This window comes from Chroicocephalus ridibundus, chromosome 1, assembly GCF_963924245.1.
Source record: "Chroicocephalus ridibundus chromosome 1, bChrRid1.1, whole genome shotgun sequence".
NCBI classification, from domain to species: Eukaryota; Metazoa; Chordata; class Aves; order Charadriiformes; family Laridae; genus Chroicocephalus; species Chroicocephalus ridibundus.
The window spans coordinates 8,005,007-8,028,887 of NC_086284.1; the positions used below are offsets into that span (position 1 = coordinate 8,005,007).

Below are 23,881 nucleotides of genomic sequence, written 5' to 3' on the forward strand. Positions count from 1 at the left end.
TTCAGAGCGCACCCGATCATTGTCACCCAAGTAGCAAGTTGTCTGGTGCCCAGGACTGCCTGATTTTAATAGCCCAAATTTCATTTGAAGGTCTCCTAATGTATCAATGGGTTTTAGATGAGGTCAAAAATAAGTTGTTGGGAGTCAGTTTCTTTGTAAACCTGACTGGATGGAGGTAAAAGCCTTTCCAAGTAGACCTTGCTGAGCAATGAGGGATTTCATTCCCATATTACCACTACTCCTGTTGGTTTAATTCCTTAACTCCTTTCTTTTTTGATCTTCAGAAATGAGTTCAGACCCTGGGTAGATGTCAAGCCTGTGAAAGCTATAAAGGCGAAGTCCCAGTACAAGCCGCCAGAGGAGAAAATGATCCACGAAACCAGTTACAGCGCTCAATTCAAGGGGGAAACCAGTAAGCCTGCTCCATCTGATAACAAATTCCTGGAGCGCAGAAGGATACGCACTCTCTACAGTGAGCCCTACAAAGAACCGCCAAAGGTGAGAAACACAGCAGAAGGGACCCAGGGCCATCCATTGCTCCTGGTGGGACATGTGCAACACAGTAAGGCTGGGATGAATACTGCCTGCTGTCATTCACCTTATGTGGCATCTTCATTTCCAACCAGCGGGTGCATCTAGGGATCCACCTTGGAGATGGTGGTGGATGAAAAACTGAATATGAGTTGGCAATGTGTGCTCGCAGCCCAGAAAACCAATGGTATGCTGGGCTGCATCAGAAGAAATATGGCCAGCAGGTCGAGGGAGGTGATTCTGCCCCTTTCCTCTGCTCAAGTGTAGACCCCATTTGGAGCACTGCATCCAGTTCTGGGGCCTCCAACATAAGAAGGACATGGACCTGTTAGAGAGGCTCCAGAGGAAGCCAGAGAGGTGCTGGGAGGGCTGGAGCCCCTCTGCTGGGAGGACGGGCTGAGAGAGTTGGGGGGGTTCAGCCTGGAGAAGAGAAGGCCCCGGGGAGACCTTCCAGCCCCTTCCAGTCCCTCAAGGGGCTCCAAGAAAGCTGGGGAGGGACTCTGGATGAGGGAGGGGAGCCATAGGATGAGGGGGAAGGGTTTTCCACTGCAAGAGGGGAGATTGAGATGAGATATTAGGAAGAAATTAGAAATTAGGAAGAAATTCTTGGCTGTGAGAGCAGTGAGCCCCTGGCCCAGGTTGCCCAGAGAAGCTGTGGCTGCCCCATCCCTGGAAGTGTTGAAGGCCAGGTTGGATGAGGCTTTGAGCAACCTGGTCTGGTGGGAGGTGTCCCCGCCCAGGGCAGGGGGGGTTTGGAACTGGATGATCTTTAAGGTCCCTTCCAACCCAAACCATCCTATGATTCTATGGGCTCTAGTACATGTTGCTGCACTTCGGAGACTAGTGCATCAAACTGTAAAGAAGTGATGATAGGACCCAGACGAAGAGGATTTTGCACTGTCATTTCCCAGGTGATTATCTAGACAGCTTTTTCTTTCTCCCTCCAAAGCTATAGGCACCCCACATTACACTTTGTCCCAGGAACAACATGGTAAGAGCCAGATCTTCATCTGCAATTAATTCAGGGCGCTCCACACATTTTTACAGCAAGCACTTTTGGCTTTGATCAGATGGAGGACATGTGTCTAGAAGGGCTTGGGTTGAAATGTGTTTCAAACTTTTCTTCTAGGAGCAGCAGAGGATCCTCATTAAATGGAGTCAGTCTGTGCAGTTTTAAACCCAGGACTGTTAGTCCTTCCCGGTGTTCATAAGTGCTTAGATTTGTCAGGTCTCAGAGGGATGGCAGGGCCAGCATGGAGGAGCTGAAGGCTCCTATTCCTCCTTAATTTTGAAGCTGTCCTCCCTATTTTGTCCCTATTTGGGGGGCTGAAGAAATAGGTGGATGCGAGACACTGTAATGGCCTTTGCTTGGATGCCGGTCGGGGTCCTGTGCCCCAGCTATCCCCAATTGATTTTACTGTGTTGTAGTGATCTGTTAGGGAAGAGCAAACTGAGGAGTCATGCCCCGAGAGAAAGATGGGGATTTAAACCAGCCTTTTTTGTCCCGAGCATTGTTCTTCTGCTTCAAATCCAGAGAGACATAATCCCCTGTAGGCTTGCAAAGCCCCTCCTGAAGCCAGAGAATGATGGAAGAATTGATAAAATGATCGATAATATTCATTCTACTCTTTACCCTACTGTGTCCTCATCTGGATGCAATGGGCTCTGCTGGCTTCCGGGGTACTGTGACTTCAGGGCATCAACACCATGAAAGGAATTGGCCATTTGCAACTCAGCACGCGCCCAGCTGCTCCTCTCCCTTTGTGGCAGGGCATAGCTGGGTAGATAAGTAACATTCATGCTATTTCTGATCTAAATCCTGTTTTCCACCTGTCCTTGTGTCTCTCTTTCTCTCTCTCTCCATCTCTGTGTTGTCGTTTTCCATGTCGCCCTCCATGCAGGTGGAAAAGCCTAGCGTAAAGCCTTCCAAACCAAAAAAGACCACAACAAGCCATAAACCCCTGAAAAAGGCCAAAGACAAGCAGATTGCATCTGGCCGGGCTGCCAAGAAAAAGAGCGCCGAGACCTCCAACACAGCAAAGCCAGAGGACAAGGAGAAAAGTAAAGAGATGAACAATAAACTGGCTGAGGCAAAAGAGTAAATGTCACTGCACTTTCCTTTCTTTCTCGTTTTTTTCCCTTCCTTTTCTTTCTTTCTTTCTTTCTTTCCGTTTTTTTTTTTCCCTTTGATTAAATAAAGGCCACAAAATTAATTAGAGGCTTCTAATCTGCTTTTTGTTCTGATTGTATTAGAAGCTTTTCTGTTTTATTTCCAAGGAGGATTAGGGAATCCTTGTCTCTGAGGTCAGGTTGTTCTGCTTTGCCTGCACAACACGGCTCTGCACAGAGTGAGGGACGTGGGAATGCACAAGCAGGGGCGTAGGAGATGAAGGTGATGGATCAACCGTGATTGCATCCAGCAGCCTGTCCCTTTCCTCAGGCTTGGTCCTTCAACACTTTGACGGCGTGGAAGCGCCATTGAGCCGTGGAGGGGCTGTGCTCTCATGCCATGAGGCCCTTTTGCGGTTGGCCATTGTTTGGTCATCTCCCACTGGTGTCAGCAGGTGAAAGGTTTTGGAGGCAGAGAGGATCAGAGGTTCATTCATGGTGCCATGGATCTGCCATAAGTCCACTAGAATCAGTGGTGTGGCCAAGAGTGATTTCCCCTGGTGACATCGGTGGGACTTTTGCTCCAAGAAGCAACAGGGAAGGAGATCCCGTGCAAATGAAGGGCCAGATCTTTCCCCTAGGCAGCTTCACCCATCAACACCATTCAAAAGACTTGATTTTTGTTTAGAAAAAGGAGTGAGGGAAGGCGCAGAGAGCAGTGAAGACTTCCCAGGCATGTGGCAGGTCTGACTAGGTTATCGGCAGGCTGTTCTTCCCTATTGTTTCCCCTAGGTTATGGATCTTTTTAGTTATTCCTGCTTTGTTTTGAATCTTGGTCTGCTTTCTTCACTTCTGGGGTGCCAGTAGACAGAGCTAGATTTCTGAAAGAGGTTCGGTTTGCAGATGTGACCTTCCAAGGGGTAGAGAGAAACGTGTCACCAAGGTTGGCTAGAGCTATCAGCCCCCGTTGTTTTGACTTTACCAGCAGTTGAAGTTCATGTTGACTCATAAGTATCCTAAGAGGACCACAAACCACTTGCTGAGATCCCTCAAGGCAAGATCTCAGGGTTTCAATCATATTTACTGTGCTCTTACTCTAGGAAATCCCCATGCCCAGCAAGACCAGTTTGGAAGCTGTAAACACAGCGGGACCATTTGTCAGCGAGTATGAACTGGCCCAACAAACTGGCATCGCACACCCCAAAATTTGGGTCATTGAGCTCCCATGGGAGCTGGGAGAGGTATGGTCCCAATCCAAATTTACGTGCCTAACTCCTGAATCGGGTCCTAAGTACGTAAGGATTAAGCTTGATCCCACCAAACTGAGCGGTTAAACTCTGCTGTAGCAGAGTAGCTGCAAGTCAAGATTCTTTATTTTTGCAGCTCAGCATTTCTATCCTGATACACAGTCCAGCTTGAAACTTCCAGAGAACAGACAATTGGGAAGAACAAAGACTGAGATGGGAAGTAGGGTAGGGAGGTGGTGTAAGAGGAGACTATCAGAACTGTGTTGCTGTAGAGGTGTTTGAGTGAGGAAAGTCTTGCTGCTAGGATATTTTAGAGAAGTGAAACTATCTCACAGAAAAAGAAATGGGCCGGGAGGGTGAGGAGTCCCGCTTTTTGCGGTCTCACCCCATTAGAATTGGGTCTTTTGGAAACATAAATGAGTGGTGGGCTACGAGGCTGAGAGAATGTTTCCAAAGAGGAGGAAAGCTCTGTGGTATACAGATAGTGACATTTGCTGGCCTTAGTAATGAATAAATGCCAAGTTCAGTGTATTGTGTGATGTGTCCTGTTTGCCTTGCGCTAACAGCCTAAAGCTTTGAGTATAAGTAAGTGTAGTGTTCTGAATTCAGTGGTGTATTTCCAAGCTTAGCTGTGTTAGAACTGTGTGCTATGAGCTAGTCAGGTTGTGTATGTGGAAAATATATATTCATATATAGAAATATATATATCTAAACCTCCGACGTTTAGGAGGAAACCAGGGAAATCCTCCAGGAAGTAAAACTGTGGAAATCTTTGCGAATGTAGTGCATTCTTGATGTGCATGCTCCATGGAGACGCTGACCTGTCCATATTGACCATTGCTTTTCTGAGTGCTCAGAAGCCCCTGCAGCACCGCTCGAGTGCAAAGCTCAGCTCTGTCTCCAGAGCAGCTCGGCGAAAGGCTTGCATTGAGCTGGTAGAGAGGAGTGCCGCTCACAGCTCTTCCCACCCCGTCGCACAAGGGACAACTGGCCAGAGAAGCCTGAGCTTCCAAGACTTGGTGTGATTCCTTGGCATTTAGATGCTTCATCCGTCTTCACACTCCTCAGTAACGTCCTTTCCTATCGCAGGATATAGCAACAGCGTGAAGATGACGTGTCACAGCAGGCAGAACATGTCAGGAAGGCATGTAGACAGTTACCAATAACCCTGAACACACCGATCTCAAGGTGCATAAGGAAAGACCATACCAAATGATTCTCCCAATCATTTTTTTGGCCCAAAGCTTCAAATTCAAAGAAACAGCACACTTGCCACCATTTCCCCTTGAATTCAATGGGAATTTCACCCTTGATTTCAAGGGTAACCAAATTTTTCCTAAGGAACACCATTAAGATGCTCAAACCACCTAATCCAAGCATCTTCATGACTCTGGATTGACTGCTCATCACCTAGGGCTTCAGGGTTGCTTCTTCTCAATGAAGAGCATCCATCATGGTGTTTGAATGAAACATGCCCAGTGAATGGTCAGAATTTGGCCTTGTGTTTCCTTAATACATGAAGTTTTTGGTGGCATCTAACTACAAAGCTAGATATGAAGTGCTAGCCAGTGATCTAAATTCCCTTTTTAGTGAAGGAACTTTCCAAGGGCCATTGAGCTACCTATTTTGGACACCTCTCTTTGGGTGGGATGAATGATCCTTGGAAGGTTTCAATCTTTGCAGAAAGAGCCTGGGAGACTGGTAGGGCCTGGGGACCTCCCTCTCAGACAGCAACAAAATAGGGATATAAATCCTGGCCTTTGCTCCACGTGCACCAGGTCCTCAGCGTACATCCAAGCACACAGCTTAGCATTGCATTGAATGCCAGGAACTGCAGCAGAGTCAGGTCTCAGGGTGAAATCCTGCATTGCTCTACCTTCCACAGACTTTATACCCATCTGACCCACTCAGGTTTATCAGAAAGGAGACCAAATCTCTGCCTTTTCAAGTTCACTTTGGACTCTGAGCTTGTCGATCCCACTGGGAAAGAGTGCTCTGCTGTTCTGTGTTTCCAGCTACCACAATGCTGATTCTGTCTCACCGCTAATTTGTAATATGTTTTGCTTTCTTTGTAAAAAGAAAAAAAAAAGAAAGAAATGTTTTGCTTTTTACCCTGTGAAAGTTCCTATGCTGTCTATTGCTTGCTTTCTCATTCTCACTGTATTGTACTGTTACTCCTTTCTGCAAAATGGTGCTAATTGCTGACTGAGCTCCTGTTTTCTGACTGCTTTGCACACCGATCACCTGCTTCTTCATTTGCAATGCGCCCGGTGTAAAAACATGGCTCTCATGAATTCCACAAACTCTTGCCTCTTGGAGGCAGATAGGAAGTGTCTAATTAATATTTTGTGGCCTGGGTTTGGTTGCATATCACAAATTGTCTCTTGTAATGTGTTAAGCACACCTCCTCGTGGTGCTTTTTCATTCTTGCTGTTCTAATGAGAATGACACACACACAAACACACACACACACACAAATTAATGTATAGCCAATTGATTGTGACGTGCTTGTGATCTTTGCTTGCTCAAAGGGGTTTTTTTTCCAATGATAAATAAATGCTAAAGACGAATTCCACCTCCTTGATCTTGTTTTCTCGATAAGAAGCACAGTTAAGTGAAAGAAACACCCTTCCAACCATAATCAGGTTTGTGTTGCTTAGAGCCACCACCACTTCCATCCCTGCCATGGGGACAACTGAGCTGTCACAGCCTGACTCCCTTTAGGTGGCTGCTAACCTCAGACTAGCCTGACACGAGAGCTAAGCGTTTGCAAAGGTGAAGATGGACAGTGAAGCCATGTGGACGGAGCAGGTAGTTGGCTTTTCTTCTCTGTAAATACAGCGTGTCGAGCAGAGGGTCGGTGCTGCACCTTGCTCCTGTCCACGTTGCACTGGGCCAGGGAGCAGAAGCCGAGCCCCTTGGAGAGCTGGAGGGAGGGGAGGTGCTCTGGATGAGCCCACTGCCTACAGCTTTTGCCTTGGGCCAAAACCACCTGAAAGGCTCAGGAGAGGAGTCAAGGGGCTCGAAATCCTCTTTGAAAGGAGGTGGCAAATTCTTGGGTTGAGCACTTCCAGTGTGCTCCAAGCCCAGCCACCAATGAACAGGCATTTGGCAGTGACTGTGGAAGTGCAAAGCACTGATTTTATATTAATGAAAATGTTTGCTATCTGGAGAAAATGATGGCTGGGAAGAAAGCAGGGTTGAGGGCACAATTTTATTTTAAATGGTGAACCCTAATCTTAGTTTCATCTCTTTTTTTCTTTTAACTAGCCTGTAAGCTTCTACCTGCAATTTTTATTTTTAATCACGTTTTCACTTTTAATGGGTATTCCAGTAACATCACCACCAACCTGTGGAAAATTATCTGCATTGGGGTAGTATTTTGAAATCTCTCCTCCAGCATGGCTCTGTTGACTTCCATAGAGCACTGATCCTTTTCTGCCCTGCCATTTCTGGGTGCTATTTCTCATCCCTGCCTGGTTACAGATCACTTTCTGAATTTATCCCGTCCCTGACTACATGCTAATAACAGTGCTGCTTTCTGATGTCCTGCCATATCACCCTGCCCTCCCTCTCCCTTCCCCACCACCTTCAACCGTTCATTGATCACGCATAACTATATGGTCTTTAAAGTGTTTCCACTGAGCTGTAGGTTGGGGGATTTATCATTTCACCCCTCCACGGCTGGTATTGGAGAAAATGCTCATTGGTAAAAGACCGGTCATTGATGGGACTTATCTGTGACAATCCATGTAGGGCAACAAAATGTTTCTCCCATGACACAAAGGTATGGGGTCTGTTCCATACTGCAGCATGGATGGCCGATCCATCTAGTCCCACGCAGCCATCCACACTCAGTGCTGGAAAACACGCCCTTGCTGTCCTACTGCTCTCTGAACTTGCTCAGCATTGCAAAGCCTAAATACCCAAAGGGGCAGGAAGCATTTCTAAGAGACAGCAGGACCTGCTGTGCTGATGACAGGCATGGGGACCTGGTCTCCCTGGTCTTTAACCATCACTGTCTGAACCCGCTGCTACTGACTCACTCCTTCATCTTTGCCAAGTCATTAGTGACTGGCACTGCCCACCTTTTTCCAAGGGTTGTTGTGAGAAAAACATCTGTGCAAAGCACTGGCAGTGGGTTACTAGAAAAGAAATTCTTTGTCTTATAAGAGCATTTAGTGTGGAGGAGCTGGCTGGAGTAAAAATAGTCCTAATTGTCAGTGTTGGTGTCTGGTGAGGGGACAAGGAGGGGAGGGAAAATATTGGCATGTTGAATTTAAAGAGTCAAGTCTGCTTCTCATGCTCTTAATAATGGAGCGTCTGAGAGTGGCTTTGCAAAGGTGTCACTTTGAATGCACAGGGTGTGAGCAGCCCCATGTTGCTGATTTTAATCAGTTGCTTTCAAATACATCATGTACTGAGGGCTTCAGCGCACACACCTGAAGACTTGTGCATGGATGGATGAAGAGGTTGCTGCCTGATGCTCTCCATCCCATTCCCTGCATCAGATGGGCATTTAAGTGCCTTGGGCACAGGACTGAGATTTACTGATTTTGCCACTTCCCAATCACTGAGCTTCCTTTGAAATCCTCAGTTATCATTATTACATCCCTGACTGGTAAAGTGAGGTCAAAGGATGAATATGGATATTTCATCAGCTGACATATCAGTCCTTATACAAAGGCAGCCTCTTGTATTGCGATGTTCTTTGGATTTAGGGTTTATTTAGAGATGTACCTGTGCAGGAGAGAAAGAGACTTTTTCAGATGATGTCTCTGTCATAGCTGGTACATCCCAACATCCAAGGAACAACCACCATCCCCAACAGAAACAGCAACATCAAGTAAAGAAGAGGAGCTCTACAGGAAGAAGAAATTCCCTAGTATGAACATGATGACATGGCCATGTTCAGCACTAAGAACTGTATCTCTTGCACAGTTGGAAAATATTGTGATGTTCAGACATGGGCTTCAGCTCTCCCGGTTTCTGGCAGCATCATGGTAAGTTTGATCCAATGGGGGATTTGACAGCCCACTTCCATTTACCCTTACTCACGTGAGCTTTCTGGGTTGGGAGCAATTCCACTAATGCCACTGGGTCTACTCACAAGCTCAGAGGTCTGCGATGAGGGGGTTACGCAGCTCTGAGTACTTCAGGACTGGTGGTTTATCGGTAACTATGGATTGCTTGTAAACAGTCTTAATTTCTGTTGCAGGATGCCTTGGAAACAGCTCCCTAATCACGACTGTCAGGTGGAGGAGATGTGAGCCCAAGGATAAAAGAAAAGCCTGCTAATGGATTGAAGGCATCTTTATGCTTTCTGAAACGCCAGCTTTCCCTGCAGGGATTCTGCTCCACGGCAACCAGTGGCAAGGACCAGCCACCAGAAAAATGATGGATGAGGAGTAGTGACAGATCTTAGTGATATGTGACAGCACTGAGGAATAATAAGCGTTCAACGGTGTGAGAGATGGAAAGGGGCAAACATTTCTGAAATCTCCTTCTTGTCATCTGCCCACCTCCCACCCCAGCCTAGCCTGAGACATGAAGCGACCTCAAAGACCCAAGCAAAGCTGGGTCCTTCCATATCTTCTTGGGGAACCAGAGACCCCAAGAAGTGGCCTACCTGGCTCTGAGAGGGGTCTGGTCACAGCAGAGGGTGAGGAGCACCCTGCATGGCATGTGATGGAGGGGATCTCACCACGCGATGGCTGTGGCAGATGGGTCTGTCCTCATCAGTTAAACAGCACCCAGGAGCACTTGATGGTGCCAGTACCCAGCGGCCAAGATAGGGAAATCCTGAGACTGGTCCCTGGTTGTTTGACTGACCTGCTCCTTGGCCTGGTTCAGGGTTTAATACCCAGCTGAGGACCAGTTCAGCTGTGGCCACTTTGTTTAGAGCTAAGAGATTTATCAGCAGGGACAAGAGCCACCAAGGCACCTTTAATTTAATGAAATAGATAATGCTTTGGGGTCACAGGGCTGTGGATGTCCTTGCCCCCGTTGCCTCTGCTCCCTTCCCTCTCCCCAAGTCTCATTGCTGATCAGACTTCTCTGTCCTTGTTGGCTCCTTCCCATGCAGTCTTCAATGCCCTCACCACCCCATCAGACCCCATCTCCCCACCATGCTGCTGTTCCTTCTTGCCTTCAAAATCATTGTCCCTGCATCTTCCCTGCCACCTTTTCCATGTCTGTCCCTCAGCTGCTTCTCCAATCCTGTGCTTTCTTCCACCACCCCACCTTTCCCCTCCACGTCATCCTAAATACCCAGCTCCACCAGGGATGTTCTCCTTCCCATCCTCCCCAAGTTACTGTCTCGTGTCCTGTCTCTCTTGGACTGTAAACCTTTTTCTTTGCCTGTACTGTGCGATGACGCTCACTGCTTAGAATAAACAATACCTCACGGCCCTTTTTCTCTCTCGTTTCTTGGTGTGGCTTCAGTAGATGTGTCTGCAAGTGCACCGTGTGTCTGTCCTCGTGGCCAGTTCAGCAGTCAGTCTTGCTGCCACAGCTCTGTCTGTAGTCTTTTGGGGTGACTCTGGTCATGTTTTTGTTCCCTGGTACCTTCCTTTCTTTTTTACAGCCACAGAGACAAGCTTTGTTGTCTATGTAGGAGCCTGACATATTCCGAGCTGCATGACCTTCAGTCCTTTGCAATTCTGGTGCATCTGATAAAGAGTTTGGCCTTTCTCCAGCTTCCTGCAGAGATGTCCTGGGCTGGCAGGTGGCTCAACAAACACAGCAATTGAGGAGAATGAAGGAGAAATCTTGTAGCCCAGAGCAGAAGCAGCTGATGTTAAAAGAACTGTATTTCCCAGCACAATACTGAAAACAGTGGGCAGAAGTGTGTCAGTGGAAATCCAAGCAGATGCACCTCTCAGGGGAAGAAGCAGAAGCTGGCTTAGCAGAAGGACAAGTTTCAGAGATGGATGCCCGGGAGGCTTCTTGTTGTTCAGAAAGTGCCCTGAACATCTTCTTCCTCCATCCCAGGCTAGGACTAAACCTGCCCGTGGTCCCTTCAACCTGTGAGTACAGCTGGGATCCAATTGTGACTAAGTCCCAGGTGGCTCCTTGCTCCCTCCTTGTCCTAATTTATTGCCTGAATGTGCTATTTTGGTCTGTGCTGGCTGGAGCTATGTGTGCACATGGAGATGGTCCTTCTTCCCAGCTGTTCCACACACCCATGGAAAGATGCAGGAGCAGCTCAGTTCTACTTTTACTGTGACCCTCACTGCAGGTAGTGTGACATCACCCTGCCAGAAAGCAAAGGAGACCCTTTATCATACTGAGTGAGGAGCTGAGCTCACAGCATGGCCACCAGTCTGGTTTCATGGGCCATCTGCAGAAGTTAGGTCTGAAGACCAAACTCAAAGCCAAACTGAAGCTGTTTTGTGGACATGGATGGGAGAAGAATCAAGCAGTCTCAGCCCCCTGGGCTTCGTTCAGTGGTGCTGTGCAAGAGACAACATGTGTGGGGAGGTCCAGTCCTTCTCAGTGAGGAGCCTGGAGATTTCACCTAGGACAAGGGAGACCTTTAGCTGGGTTGTGCTTGACATCTCCAGGCTCTAGGGATTTCTAGATACTGGAAAGATGCAGCGGGAGAGAGGATCCCTTGGTGTAGGTAATGCCCTGCATCCTTTAACATGTGTCACCATGACCTGCTCCCACCTGCCATGCTTTCACAGTCCTGCTGCCTCCTCCTACAAACTCTAGACTCCAAGAGTGAAAAAGCTCTAGAACAACCTAAAACAGCAGCCAAAAATCTCAGCTGCACAGTTCTAGGGGCTGAATAGTCAATATTCCTGCATGCCACTGGGGTCCCTAGCTGCCCTTTCAGGTACATTGAAGTCTTCTAACATCTGAATTGCTAGCAGAGCTTTGTAAGTGCTTGTGCATCTGCTGCTTTGGAGGTGGGCAGTTGTTTAAACTCTGAAGCACTGAGCTCCTTGTTGCTCACCTCACACCTACCTCAGGTCAGGTTTCACAAGAAGACACTTTCTTCTCCTTCAGCCTTTGCTGGCCCCAAACTGGTGCACATTTCCAGCACCCACCTAACCTATGTAAGCCATAGAAACCCCTCTGCTTGCTGAAATTCTTCATTTCCCTGCTGTAACTTACAATGTTATCTCCACTATTTGATGCTGTTGCCTTTTCCAAGGAATGTAAATAAGACCAGTTATTAAGTACAACGTTAAGGCCATTTTTCAGGACAAAAGAAGACTTGTATTTTTGTCACTGTTATCAAGGACAACAAACTTCAGTGCACAAAGGACAATAAAGTGTTCAGCAGAGAGAAGTGACTTGCTGTATCTTACAACCTAATTGTTAATTGCATTTGCACAGGAATCAATGAGTTTGTATTTTCTGAGGAACATGAACCTGCCAGTGTCCTGGGTGAGGGCTCTAGCCAAAAAGTCAGTTCCTCCACAGAGGAGAGTCATCTCCTCACCTGAATTCTCTGGGAAAGAAAGGACAGATTTCTCATGGTTCTTTATAAAAAATGTCCCTTCGGCACCAAACTTCATATGTGCCTGGGGCTATTTTGTTATTTCTGAGCCACCAGTAAAGGATTCCTGCTGCTTTTAGGTGCTCTTGAAGGCAACTTTTCATTTTCTATGTGCCTGGAGCTGTGTCTGTCTGTACAGACTCATAACAGCTCCCAAATAGTTAAACTGCTTTGAATGAAGATAATTTTGTAGAAGAGGATAAATGTCATCATCTCTTTCTGATATGTGTCCACCAAAACATCAAGACCTGAATCCACAGAGGAACAGAAATGAGCTGTGAGAATGTCCTCCACATCTGTGAAGAACAAGATAATGTTGCTGGAGCCCCTTATCGTCAGAGACAAGTTTATACCCCAGTCACAAGATTCCAGCTCCCTGTGATTACACCAGGACCAGTGAAGAGGAGACTGTGCTACGTGTGCTCGTGGTAGTCATCTATTGGTTACTTCCAGACACCTCATGCTCCCTCTGGGAAACGAACCTCTCCTGAATTTCATGCTCTTTCTGCATCTCTCTCTCAGATTTAACCTGAGTAATGATGTGTCACCTCCAATTCATCTCTTCTGCATTTCTCACCTTGTCACATCACATAACTAACCCAGCAGTGTGTCACCTGCAGCCCTCATGAGGGCAAAGATCTCCGAATTCTTTCCTCGCTTGGCTAAGACAGAGCTCATTTGTAAGTGTTGCTGCTTGTGTGTTAGGACTTGCTATGTTTCAGGATCAGGCTTTCCTTTCAACCTTCCGATTTGCCCCCTCCCAGTTCACTCTTCCCAAGGTTGATATCCAGGGCCAGACCATGCTGTGCAGCCCTGCAGAGAGCAGCTGATCTCCTCCTAGGGAGGGGCTGTGTTGTCCCTGGATGCCAATTCCTGAGGAGAATAACGTAATTAACTCCCCCTCGCATTCCTTCCAGTTTAAAACAGGTTTGCAATGATTTTTACTGGGAAGGACAATCACACAATTATCTGTATTCAATGCAAACAAAGAGGAAGCCAGGGGATGGGGATGGGACAGAGCCTCTTTGTCCTCCAGGAAGCTGGGTCTTGCTGAAGGATGCACACACTCATGAGAAAAGAGCCAAGGGATTAAAATGAAGAGGTATCCACCATGCAAACATGCAGTGCATGCACCAGCTTTCTTGGCTGCCTCAACAGAGAGCTACTACACTGGGGCTGCTAGGAAGGGTGACTTCTCCTGGTGACTCTCACAGGGTGTAAGGGGAACATTGATGGAGAGTGATTTCAAACAGTTTATGTTGCTCCAGGGAGAGAGGATTTTTGGCTTTCAAGCTCTGTTCTGGAATGCAGGGCAGCAACAAGAGCAGGGTTGGAGACCAAGGAAGAGTTGGGATTAGTCTGGTGTTGTTCCTACCTACAACCTGGATCGTCACATAGGCACTGGCATAGGAAGACCGGAGCTCAGACCCCATAGTTACTCCATCCTCCCTTCCTAGATCAGATGTGAAGACGTGCTTACAAGGGATGGTTTGGCATCTGGAGTAGCTGCTGGCAACTTCAACCTGCCCAGCTTGCACGTGCAAGTGCCCTCGGGCGCGCTCTGAACTGGAAAGTGTGTACAGGCACCTCCAGCCTTCTCCAGAGACCAGGCAATTGGTCCTGTCCTAGCAGATGTCTAAGCATCAGCAGTATGGACCTGGTCTGTACTGACAGTGGGACATCTTTCCAAAGAGGATCCACCCTGCATTTTCCCCTAATCCCTTGATATATGATGCTGGGCTCACCTCATTCCCATAGGAACTGGTAGGTTGGAAGGACTCAGCAGTTTTCCTACACTGGGGACACTGGGTAAGGAAAGTCCTCACTGACCTCTGCCAACAGCTTCTGGCAGCAAACGTCTCTTCACTGTAAGCACGAAGGGCAGGACGAGGGTGAGTATATGAGCAAGAGCTGTCCTGCCAGGGCTCTTCACGTGGTCCTGCCCCATGAGCATCTCATGCAGGGATGGTTAGACTCATTTGTCCAGGTTCAGCTGGTTTCATGAACCAAGGAGGTGGTAACTAATACCTGTTCTCCTGGCTGTGATGCCAACCTCTCCTTCTCTCCTTCAACCTGAAGGCTGGAACCATTCCCTACACAAAGACAACATTTGGCTGGTGGACGAGGGGGGATCTCCACAGCCCCTTAATGCAACTGCTGTGCAAAGTTGCCCATTTTAAAGCTGAGCAGTTTTCTCCTGCCTCTCCATCCGCTTTCTGCAGCCTCACAGATCCCACCCCATCCATCACACATCTCTCCTCATCCCTGGAGATCCTCCTTTTTCTCTCTCCTAATGAAGATTGATTCCCTCATTCCCTACAGGTCTTTCCTTCCCCATCTCTCCCTCTGCACTTCAACAAGACCTGACCTTTCCTCCAGCACCCATCCAGAGCTCCTGACAGCATCTACCCTACCTCCCAGGCTTTGTTCTCTTATGCTCCCATCCACGATTATCCCAGGTACAGAGCTGTCCCCAGAGCTGATCCTGACAGGCATCCAATGCCTTGGTGCCACCATCGCCTCCTGGTGTCTCCTGGGGGCATTGAGAAGGGGCGGAGGAGAAGCTCTCACATGGGGGTTAGCATGTGTTAGCTGGCCTTGCTTTCCTGGCAGTCATTTTAACAGGCACCGGGTCCTTCCTGGGCATCACGAGAGCTTGGCTCCCCTGCGTTATAGGGCTTTCACGATCCGCCTTGAGGGAAACAAACTGCTTCTTCGTGAGACAATTTTACAGCGAGGTGCTCATTCGATGCAGGTTATAATCAATTGGCAAGCATTTTTCATAGCTGGTGGGTGGGCCTGATCCTGGTCCCAGTTGAACCAGGGGCTGGTCAAAAAGTCAACAGCTCCAGCCCTCCTAATTTTGTGGACATCCATGGGTTTTGGACCAGGACCAGGCTCACCAACCAGCCTGAGGACATACCAAACATGCGGGCTGCTTGGGGAGCGCTCTGCAGAGCCACTTGTCACGGGGCAAATTCCAACTCGGGGGTGGCATTTTGGTTTTAGGCAGCAGCCAATCACTCTGACAGCTTTGCAATGATGCTCTTTCTCTGCTTCCAGGACCCCTGAAAAAACCACTGGTGCTACAGACCAAGAACCAAGTACCTTAGTGCAGGACCAACGCGCATGAAGTCGAGCGCTTTCTTCTGAGCGGCGGTTGGAGCAAACGTATAGTCTGCATGAAATGTGTATCGTCTGGCTGGCATACAATAAAGCTGATGATCAGAGTTGAATGACAATTTCTCTTGTCTCTCGAGCACTGAGAAGTTACTGTCACCAGGATCTGTGTAATGTAGTTAGCATGTCTGTGCCTTGATTTATAATCAGTAAAGTCAGAGAAAGAAAAATGGGTCCAATTCTCCCTTTATTCATAGCAGTGAAATGGCACTTGGTTTCAGTGGTCTCTCTAGTTTACAGAGAGATCAGAATCACACCCGTAACTCAGGGAAATACCATACTGGATTTCAGGGATTATCCCAGGAGTCTAGTTGATAGGATCAGCAACCCTTTTCAAAAATCCTTGCAAGATTTAGTGCACCATAAATTCTTAACCACTGTCAGGATCTTGCATTGGGATGTTGCCAGGTGAAGCACGCCTTGTGCAAGATCTGGCAGATCCCCTTGTCATTGTGCTGTAGCCAAGAACATCTCAGACCTTCTCTGAGGCTGTTAACATTCAATTTTTTCAATTTGCCATTTAGGGCAAATGCTGGACAAGACACCAAAACTTGCTGGCAAATTAGTCAAATTTCTTATCAGCATATTTTCCAAAAATGTTTCCTTGAAAAATTGTAAAGTACAAACTGGAAATGCTGTAGGAGAAGTGTAGCTGGTTCATGGGTTCGCAGGTCTGGTTGTTCTGTATGCCCATCTTTTCTGGGCTGGGCTCCCTATGCCCATAAGTCATATGCATCCCATGTTGGGAGATAGATGCAGTCCAGCTCTACAGCCTGTCGCCTAGAGATAGATAAATAGATGAAGTACCCAGACTGCAGTTCCAGCAAGGCACTGGCCCAGCACAGTCCAATAAATAATTCTAGGTTTAGGCTGAATTGTTATAACAGTTAGAGCTGGGATGTGCGTTACTTTCCTCAAGTGCTAACCTTAAGCAGAAGGCTGCTCTTCCTTCCCAAATTAATTATGCAAGGCAGCTGCTTCATCAGAGGTGGGAAGAGCTGGGCAGCTTCCACGGAGCATGGCAGCTCCAAAGCCCTCCAAAACCAGAGGATCTTGTTTGCTGGGTCTAGTTCAGAAGGAAACTGCATTGGGCTTGGAGAAGTCATTCAAATATTTCAAAGTGAAAATGCAAGTCCATGATACACCTCCTATATAAGCACTCCTCCCATACAGATTCCTGTTCTATGCAGGAGTAAATCAAGAGTGATTCCAGTTTTAAATGGTTTAAATTTAAATGGTTTGAGTTCTAGTTTTAAATTTCCAGTGATTCCAATTTTAAAATGAACGCATGTTCTAGGAGATCCCTTCTCCTGCACTTGCAGAGACATTTGGTTACGACTGCTATTTGTTATCCAGGTTGTACCACTGCTAAGGCACCCTGTGATGGCCAAAATCCCAAGGGTGCCAAGAGCCTTACAGACACAGAACAAAACATGGGGATCCACCCAAAGGACCTTGAAGGCAAAGCAGGAGCCTAAAATTGCCTCAAGCTCCCGAAGTTCACATTGTGGTGAGTTCTCTTTGGCAATGGGAAGGTTGGAAAGAACCTCCTTGTTAAAGGGATGAAATACAGAGGAATATTTGTAGCGACAACATTTGTACAAGCCAAGAAGAAATGAGAGTAAATCCAATCACTGAACCATTGCAAAGCACCTCCGAGAAGACGTGAATAGCAACTAATGAAATATTCAATACAAAGGGAAGTAGATTACATGCCTGTGAATAATTGCGCCGAGCGTGTGCCTCGCTCAGTAGCTGAAGGGTCCTTGTTACACACGATTAAGTAATTAACTTTTTTTTTGTGTGTATAATTACCATGATTGCACAATTATTAGAGAGGAGCCCAGTCCAAAGCTCCAGCGCCAGACGTCGGTGGCCTGCAGAAGGTTTTGCTCCAGATCCATGGAGCTGCTGGTGTCCCAGGGAAGCAGGACCTGGCTGTTGCTCTCTGATGTCTTGGAGCCCATCACTTGTTTCTGAATCAGATGGACCTCAGGAAAAAAGACAGCATAGATCCAATCATCCAAGTATCTTATCTATACACAATTATTTGTAGAAACCCGGACATCCATGGTGGAAAACATGAGAAAAAAGGCTTTTTCTCCCATCATTATCTGATCTTCAGGGAGCTGGCTTGGAGGGGAAGAAAAGCCAACCTTAACGTTTACCAAAATACAGACATTTTTTCGCCTCCATCAGCTCCATGAAGCAGCTCAGCACAAGGTGAGAGCAGGAACAAGAGGCCACCAGGTCTCATTTCACCAGTGGAAACTGTGGGGAAATGTGTCCAAAGTAAGAAGGTGAAATTTCACAGAGGTAGGTTTTGAAATGGCAGAGTTGATTTAAACGCCAACCCAAATCAAAGCAGAGGATTCCCACGTTAGAAAACGTTTTTGTAACTCGTAAGTAACCACGTATTTTTCTACCAGACTGGGTACGGTATTTCAGACTGACAAAAAAAAAAAAAATTCAATTCAAATTTCATTTCATAGAGAAATGCAGTGTTCTGACTTAACTCAGCATCTCACCCTCCTCAAAATTTTCATTTTGCCACAAGCTGGAATATTTACTGTTTATTAAGAAAGAAAAAAATAACAATTTCTGTATCCTGGCAGATTCTGCTCTCCATTGCTAACATTTCCCTCCCCGTCCTCCTGGTGTCAACTGCTCTCCTCAGACTCTTGCTTGCTTCCACTTCTCTTTCCATTTAGCTTTTCTTCCTCTACATAATGCGTCCCACTCGGGCTCCTCCTACCCTCAAAAATAATCGAGTTACCAACTGTCATATTGCCCACCCAGCACATCGTGTACAATTTCCCACCGTGCTTCTCTTTTTAGATTGTGGCTGGGAGTTTCCCTCATTTTGTGCTTTTCACTGCTCTGCCTGCCTTTCGCGTATCCCGAGGTATTACTGTAATAGACGTGATTAATAGGAATTATCCTCCCACCAGCAAGACTAATTCAATGCAGCTGAATTTTGCATGACTGCTTTTATCTGTAGTGTACTCGGTACATCCTTACAACCTTGGCTGTGCTTTGTATCCGCCACGGCGCAAATCTGCAAAGCTGAGAAAGGAATCCCCCAGGCAAGCAAAGCCAAGGCTAACGTAGGTGCAACACAGGAGATCAGACATTAGAGCAAGGAAAGAAAAGGAATATTTCCATATCAGAAATTAAATGCAATGGAGGGAGATAGAGGCAGGAAGCAAAGTTTTCCGTTCCCCCCTTCAGGCGCTGGGTAATAAAACTGGTCCAGGGAGGATGCATCCCCTAGAGAAGAGGAGCAGCAGTTCTGGAAACGAACAGTAAAGTGTTCAGAAAGGTGTTTCAGACTGGATTTTAACCTTTGTAGGTCTCGGGCTTCACAGTTTTGAGGACTTCTGCTGATTTTCAGGGAAAAAACATTGCCCGGGGTGGAGGAGATGCGTAAAGTTCACAGGAGATGCTTTGCCCACCAGTGGCACTGGCAGCATGAACATGGATGAATGCTGCAAAACCCCTTGTCTGATGGGTTATTTCCATTTAACGAGGCAGTGACTGAAGGAGCTCAGTGGCTCACAGACAGATCTATCGAGGACCAAAGGGAGATTCAATTAGGATTTGAGGCCAACAATATCCATGATGCAAAGTGGCCAAAACTGCTGGAATTGTATGTGTTGGATTTGCCCTTCTGATTTATGGGCCACTTCCTCCAAAGGTTGTAAATACCGCAAAGCAGAGGATTGACTCCTCACTGATTTACACCAGCCAAGGTCTGTCCAAATGGCACAGAAAATGCAACAGCTCTTGTTAATGCTGCGAATAGCACGTTGGTTTGGTTGTTTCTCCCCTCAACCCCCCACAATGATTCCTAGATGACTTAGGCTCCCTTGTTTCTTCGAGCCTCTTAAAAATTCTGACCTGAATTATTTAACCTCTATTCACTCCCCCTTTCCTCCAGTGTCTTTTCTCTTTTGTTTCCATTACCTTGATGTGTTTATCTCCCACTCTGTCATTCCAGTCACTTCATTTCTTCTTTTACTCTCATGCATCTTTCATAGTTTACCCCTCTTTGCTCTTGCAAGGGGCAGGTTTTCCTATTTGGTGGCAATCAGTTTTTGTGACATATCTAGGTTACTGTTAGGACTCCTTCTCTGTGTAAAATGTCTTTCATTTTTTATGAATCAGCTTTAATAATTTATCCCCCATCAATGATGTATAATGAAATCACCATCCTGAAATGGCTTTTCCGTGTTGAGGTAATGGAACAGAGAGGGGCTGGAAGGTACTGTCCCCGGATGGTATTTTGGTGCAAGATAAGCCACAAGTTCCAGGGGAAGGAGAAAGCTGAAACAGCTGAGAAGATGCTATTGTTTGGGGTCTGGATGGGAAGGGAAAGGAATGGACCTGCCTTTATTTGCCTGTAGAGTGAAACATCAGGATTCACATGAACCATCGTGATACTCTCACTGGTGGACTTTTGTCTCAGAGCTAACTTTAAGCTCCATTACTTACCTTCCCTGAGCTGCAAATTTCCCCACTGTGGTCCAAAATGGATCACAAGACGTTGAGTCCCTATCCCTGGAGGTGTTCAAGACCAGGCTGGATGGGGCTTTGAGCAACCTGGTCTAGTGGAAGATGTCGCTGCCCAGGGCAGGGGGGTTGGAACTGGATGACCTTTAAGGTCCCTTCCAGCCCGAACCATTCTATGATTCTACAATTCTATGTAACTGAGGCGTATGACCCACACCATATCATGAATTCATGGAGGTGGGAGAGCTGCTGTAGTCAAGGTGATCTAGGGATACCAGTAAGGCAAGGTTGGTAGCACGTTATCATTTATTGGAAGAAGAATAAGGATTTGAGAGGACATTTTCTCAGGATCACAACTGCTGCACCAAATTGAGTAGAGGCTGTTGGTCCAGACCCTTGCAGTGGCCTAGGATGGGTTAATTAAGGAGCCAAATGCACACGTGCAGTATTTTAACAGGCAAAACCAATTATAAGGTACAACCAAAATCCTCTTAATTTTCAGATGACATGACAGGAAAGTGCGTGAGCCAAATCCTGGTGTTTACACCTTTACACTACTTTGAACCTTGGCTTTGTAGGAATACAGATGAGTTAACACAGCAGAGGATTTGACAGTAGAGGCTGTCAAACCTAGGATCCAAGGGATGCAGCTTGCTCCTTCCTGACATTCCACAAAATCAAACTGCCAGATCCCAGTGATCCCAAACAATGCAATAACGCAGCCTTGGATCCAGGCAGCTGGAGCCCATCCCTCAGGAGGGCTTCCCTCAAAGAAGTACCAAATCCCCAAGTATTTAAACATTTTATCTCATGCACCCAGAGTTCACAAGTTATTAAAAATAATTAAATTAAAGCTGATATTGGATTTTTTTTTGTTTTCATCCTTTATTCTCCAGTCATCTCTTTAAGCTTTTCCCTGTAATCACATCTTTTTAAACAAATGGAAGCAGAAATATTTATCAATCCACCTGAGTCTAGCAGCTGCAAAAACAAATGTTCCTTTAAAAATAATTTCCTGAATTCCCCTAGGAGAAAAACATAAAAGAATATTTTTGCATGGAAGTAAACATGAAAGAAACGACTCTTTTTTGCCTGGTTCTTCAGCATTCATCATGTGATTATTTAAATCTTCATAGAAGTCATTAAATAAAGCAGCTCAAGAAAACATAATTGATTTTCCTCTCTCCTCTGTGTGGCTCATTTCTAATTAACTATTTGTTGCTCGTCTTTCCTCAGGAAGAACAATGAATATATATTTATGAAATTGCACAATCACAACTCCCAGCACAGCAGCTTTTCAAAGGGTGAGCTATGTTTGTATTAAGCTTGAATGTATCACGCAGGGCACTGACGATAGCCATGACCGTCCAGTGGGAGTTGGTGTCGTGACAGAAGAAGAACTCAGTTATTCATTCATATCTAGCAGAAATATGATAAATCCAGGAAACAAAACCCAAAGCAGTAACAAAACAGAAATTTTCTCAAAACCAGGCAAGCTAATGAAATGCAAATAAAGTTCATGGCAAGGTATTTAGGGTAGGTGCATTTTAGAAGGAGAAGGAGGTACTCCAGAAATCAGGCTTAACTGTAACAATCCTCATGGGTTTTCATAGGAAATTTGTATGAAATGCAATTGTCTTTTTTGCTCCAAAGTCATAGAATCGTAGAATATAATCATTGAATGCTTTGGGTTGGAAGGCACCCCTGCCATGGGCAGGGACATCTTCAACTACATCAGGTTGCTCCAAGCCCCGTCCAACCTGGCCTTGAACACCTCCAGGGATGGGGCAGCCAGAGCTTCTCTGGGCAACCTGGGCCAGGGGCTCACCACCCACACAGTGAAGAATTTCTTCCCAATATCTCATCTAAATCTCCCCTCTTTCAGTTTAAAACCATTACTCCTTGTCCTATCACTAGAGGCCCTGCTAAAAAGTCTGTCTCCATCTTTATTGTAAGCCCCCTTTAAGCACTTGAAAGGCTGCAATAAGGTCTCCCCGGAGACTTCTCTTCTCCAGGCTGAAGCCCCCCAGCTTTCTCAGCCTGTCCTCCCAGCAGAGGGGCTCCAGCCCTCCCAGCATCTCCGGGGCCTCCTCTGGCCCTGCTCCAACAGCTCCATGTCTCTCCTGTGCTGAGGACTCCAGAGCTGGACACAATACTCATATGAACAGAGCTCAGATCTCCACTGGTCTTCAGGTGTTAATCCCACTACTTTCTGGGGCTTGTAAGCTCCTAAATAAGTTTTGAAAATGGTCCTCGGGGAAGTGTTTAAATAGCCTTTTCCCACGCACTCTACCCTCTAGCCCACATTTCCCCACTGAACATGTGGGCTTTGGTCTCCATCCCCCATGGTCTCCATCCCCCATGTACAAGTAGATGCAACCAGGAGGTAAGAAAATCACCAAAAGCCCTATTTTATTCACATTCTTCTTCTAGGTTTACAACAAATGCCTCTATTAAACCAGAAGAAGGGAATATGCAGCAGAAGGGAAGGGCAGAAGGCTTGAAATTGCAAGGAGGGATTTATCCAAGCAAAAAAGTCCTCACCATCTGAGATGTTCACTCCAGTCTCCTGGAAACAGAAATGGTCGCTTCCAGGAGACAACACATCTCATCCTAAGGGAAATGATAAAAACAGCTTCCATGAGCTGCATTCCAGAGACCTGAGCCAGGTGTGACCATCTCAAATATTTAAATTTATATTCAGATGTCTAATGTCCAGGGAGTTGAATCTCCAATGTTGGCATCCTGTGCCCCGGAGAACCATATGCAAAAGTCTGGTAATATCTTATGTGAAGTTTGCGTTGCACCAATGATTGCACAAAAAACGGACAAAAAAGCCTTGCTATGATAGCAAAGTGTGTATTCTTTGCATATAAATTTAATACATGCACACACCAGCCCCAAACAATGCTAGGACTGTAGTTATTAACACAATATTGGATCATCTGCCCTGATGCTGTAGAAAAGTAAAATGGGGGTTTTTTTGCTCGTTTGGAACGAGAAAACTAAAGCCAAAGGAATTAATCGCTTTCCCAAGGTGTCTAGTGCAACTATAACATGTCTCTGTATTTCAGTCCATCATTTGTCTTATCTCAAGGAATACATTTTGTAAGCGCTGCCTTCAGAAAGGTGCAGTTTTCTCCCTCCTGAAAGCAACCCAGCAGCTCAGAAATGGGTGACTAATGGATTTCCTGCTTCTGTTGAGATACAGCCATATTATTCATAATTATTTCAGTGACATTTTCATTTGTCTTAGTTTGCAAGGCATAATGGTAATGATGTGCTGTATTTCCCAGTGAAAAGTGCAAGGAAAAGGTTAAACCAAAGCTGCACTTCAAAGTGTCACTAAGAAATTTGGGAAGAACTTGGGCGCTCCTTAGCTATCCACCCTCTCCAGAGTGTCCACCCCTTTTCCCAGGCAGGCTTTGGGATCAAAACCTTCAAAGTCTTCACAAACACCTCTATGGACATGAAAATATGGGCTCTAATTTTAATCCGGATTTTAAAAGGCTGTGTTTAAAGGTTTCAGGATGGAAGTTGGAAAGCCACTTCCCCTCATAACAGGCTATTCTTGAAATGTTCCTTCTAGAGTGTTTTCCTTCAGTTTTCTCTGAAACAGCAGACATCAATCATTAAGGGTGTTATAACAGACAGTAGGGGCGTTACCTTCTCTTCCAGCACAAAAAATCCAGTTCTTTGCTGGATTTCTAACTGCCTGAAATCTCTCATAGCCTTCACTTAAAAACAAAAGAAAAACAGAATGCTAGTTTTCCAGTGAGGGAGGGAAAATAAC

At 46.2% G+C, this 23,881-nt stretch overlaps 1 protein-coding gene across 1 annotated transcript in view; it reads left to right on the forward strand.

Moving 5' to 3' along the window:
- The window catches only part of MAP6 (microtubule associated protein 6), a 49,249-nt gene extending 33,628 nt beyond the window's left edge, over positions 1-15,621 (forward strand). Inside the window, exons 2-4 of the mRNA XM_063327221.1 lie at positions 285-498; positions 2,433-2,629; positions 15,460-15,621. Coding sequence (XP_063183291.1) covers positions 285-498; positions 2,433-2,629; positions 15,460-15,529 — 481 coding nt within the window. The 3' untranslated portion in view covers positions 15,530-15,621. The remainder of the gene's footprint in view (positions 1-284; positions 499-2,432; positions 2,630-15,459) is intronic.
- The last annotated feature ends 8,260 nt before the right edge of the window (positions 15,622-23,881 follow it).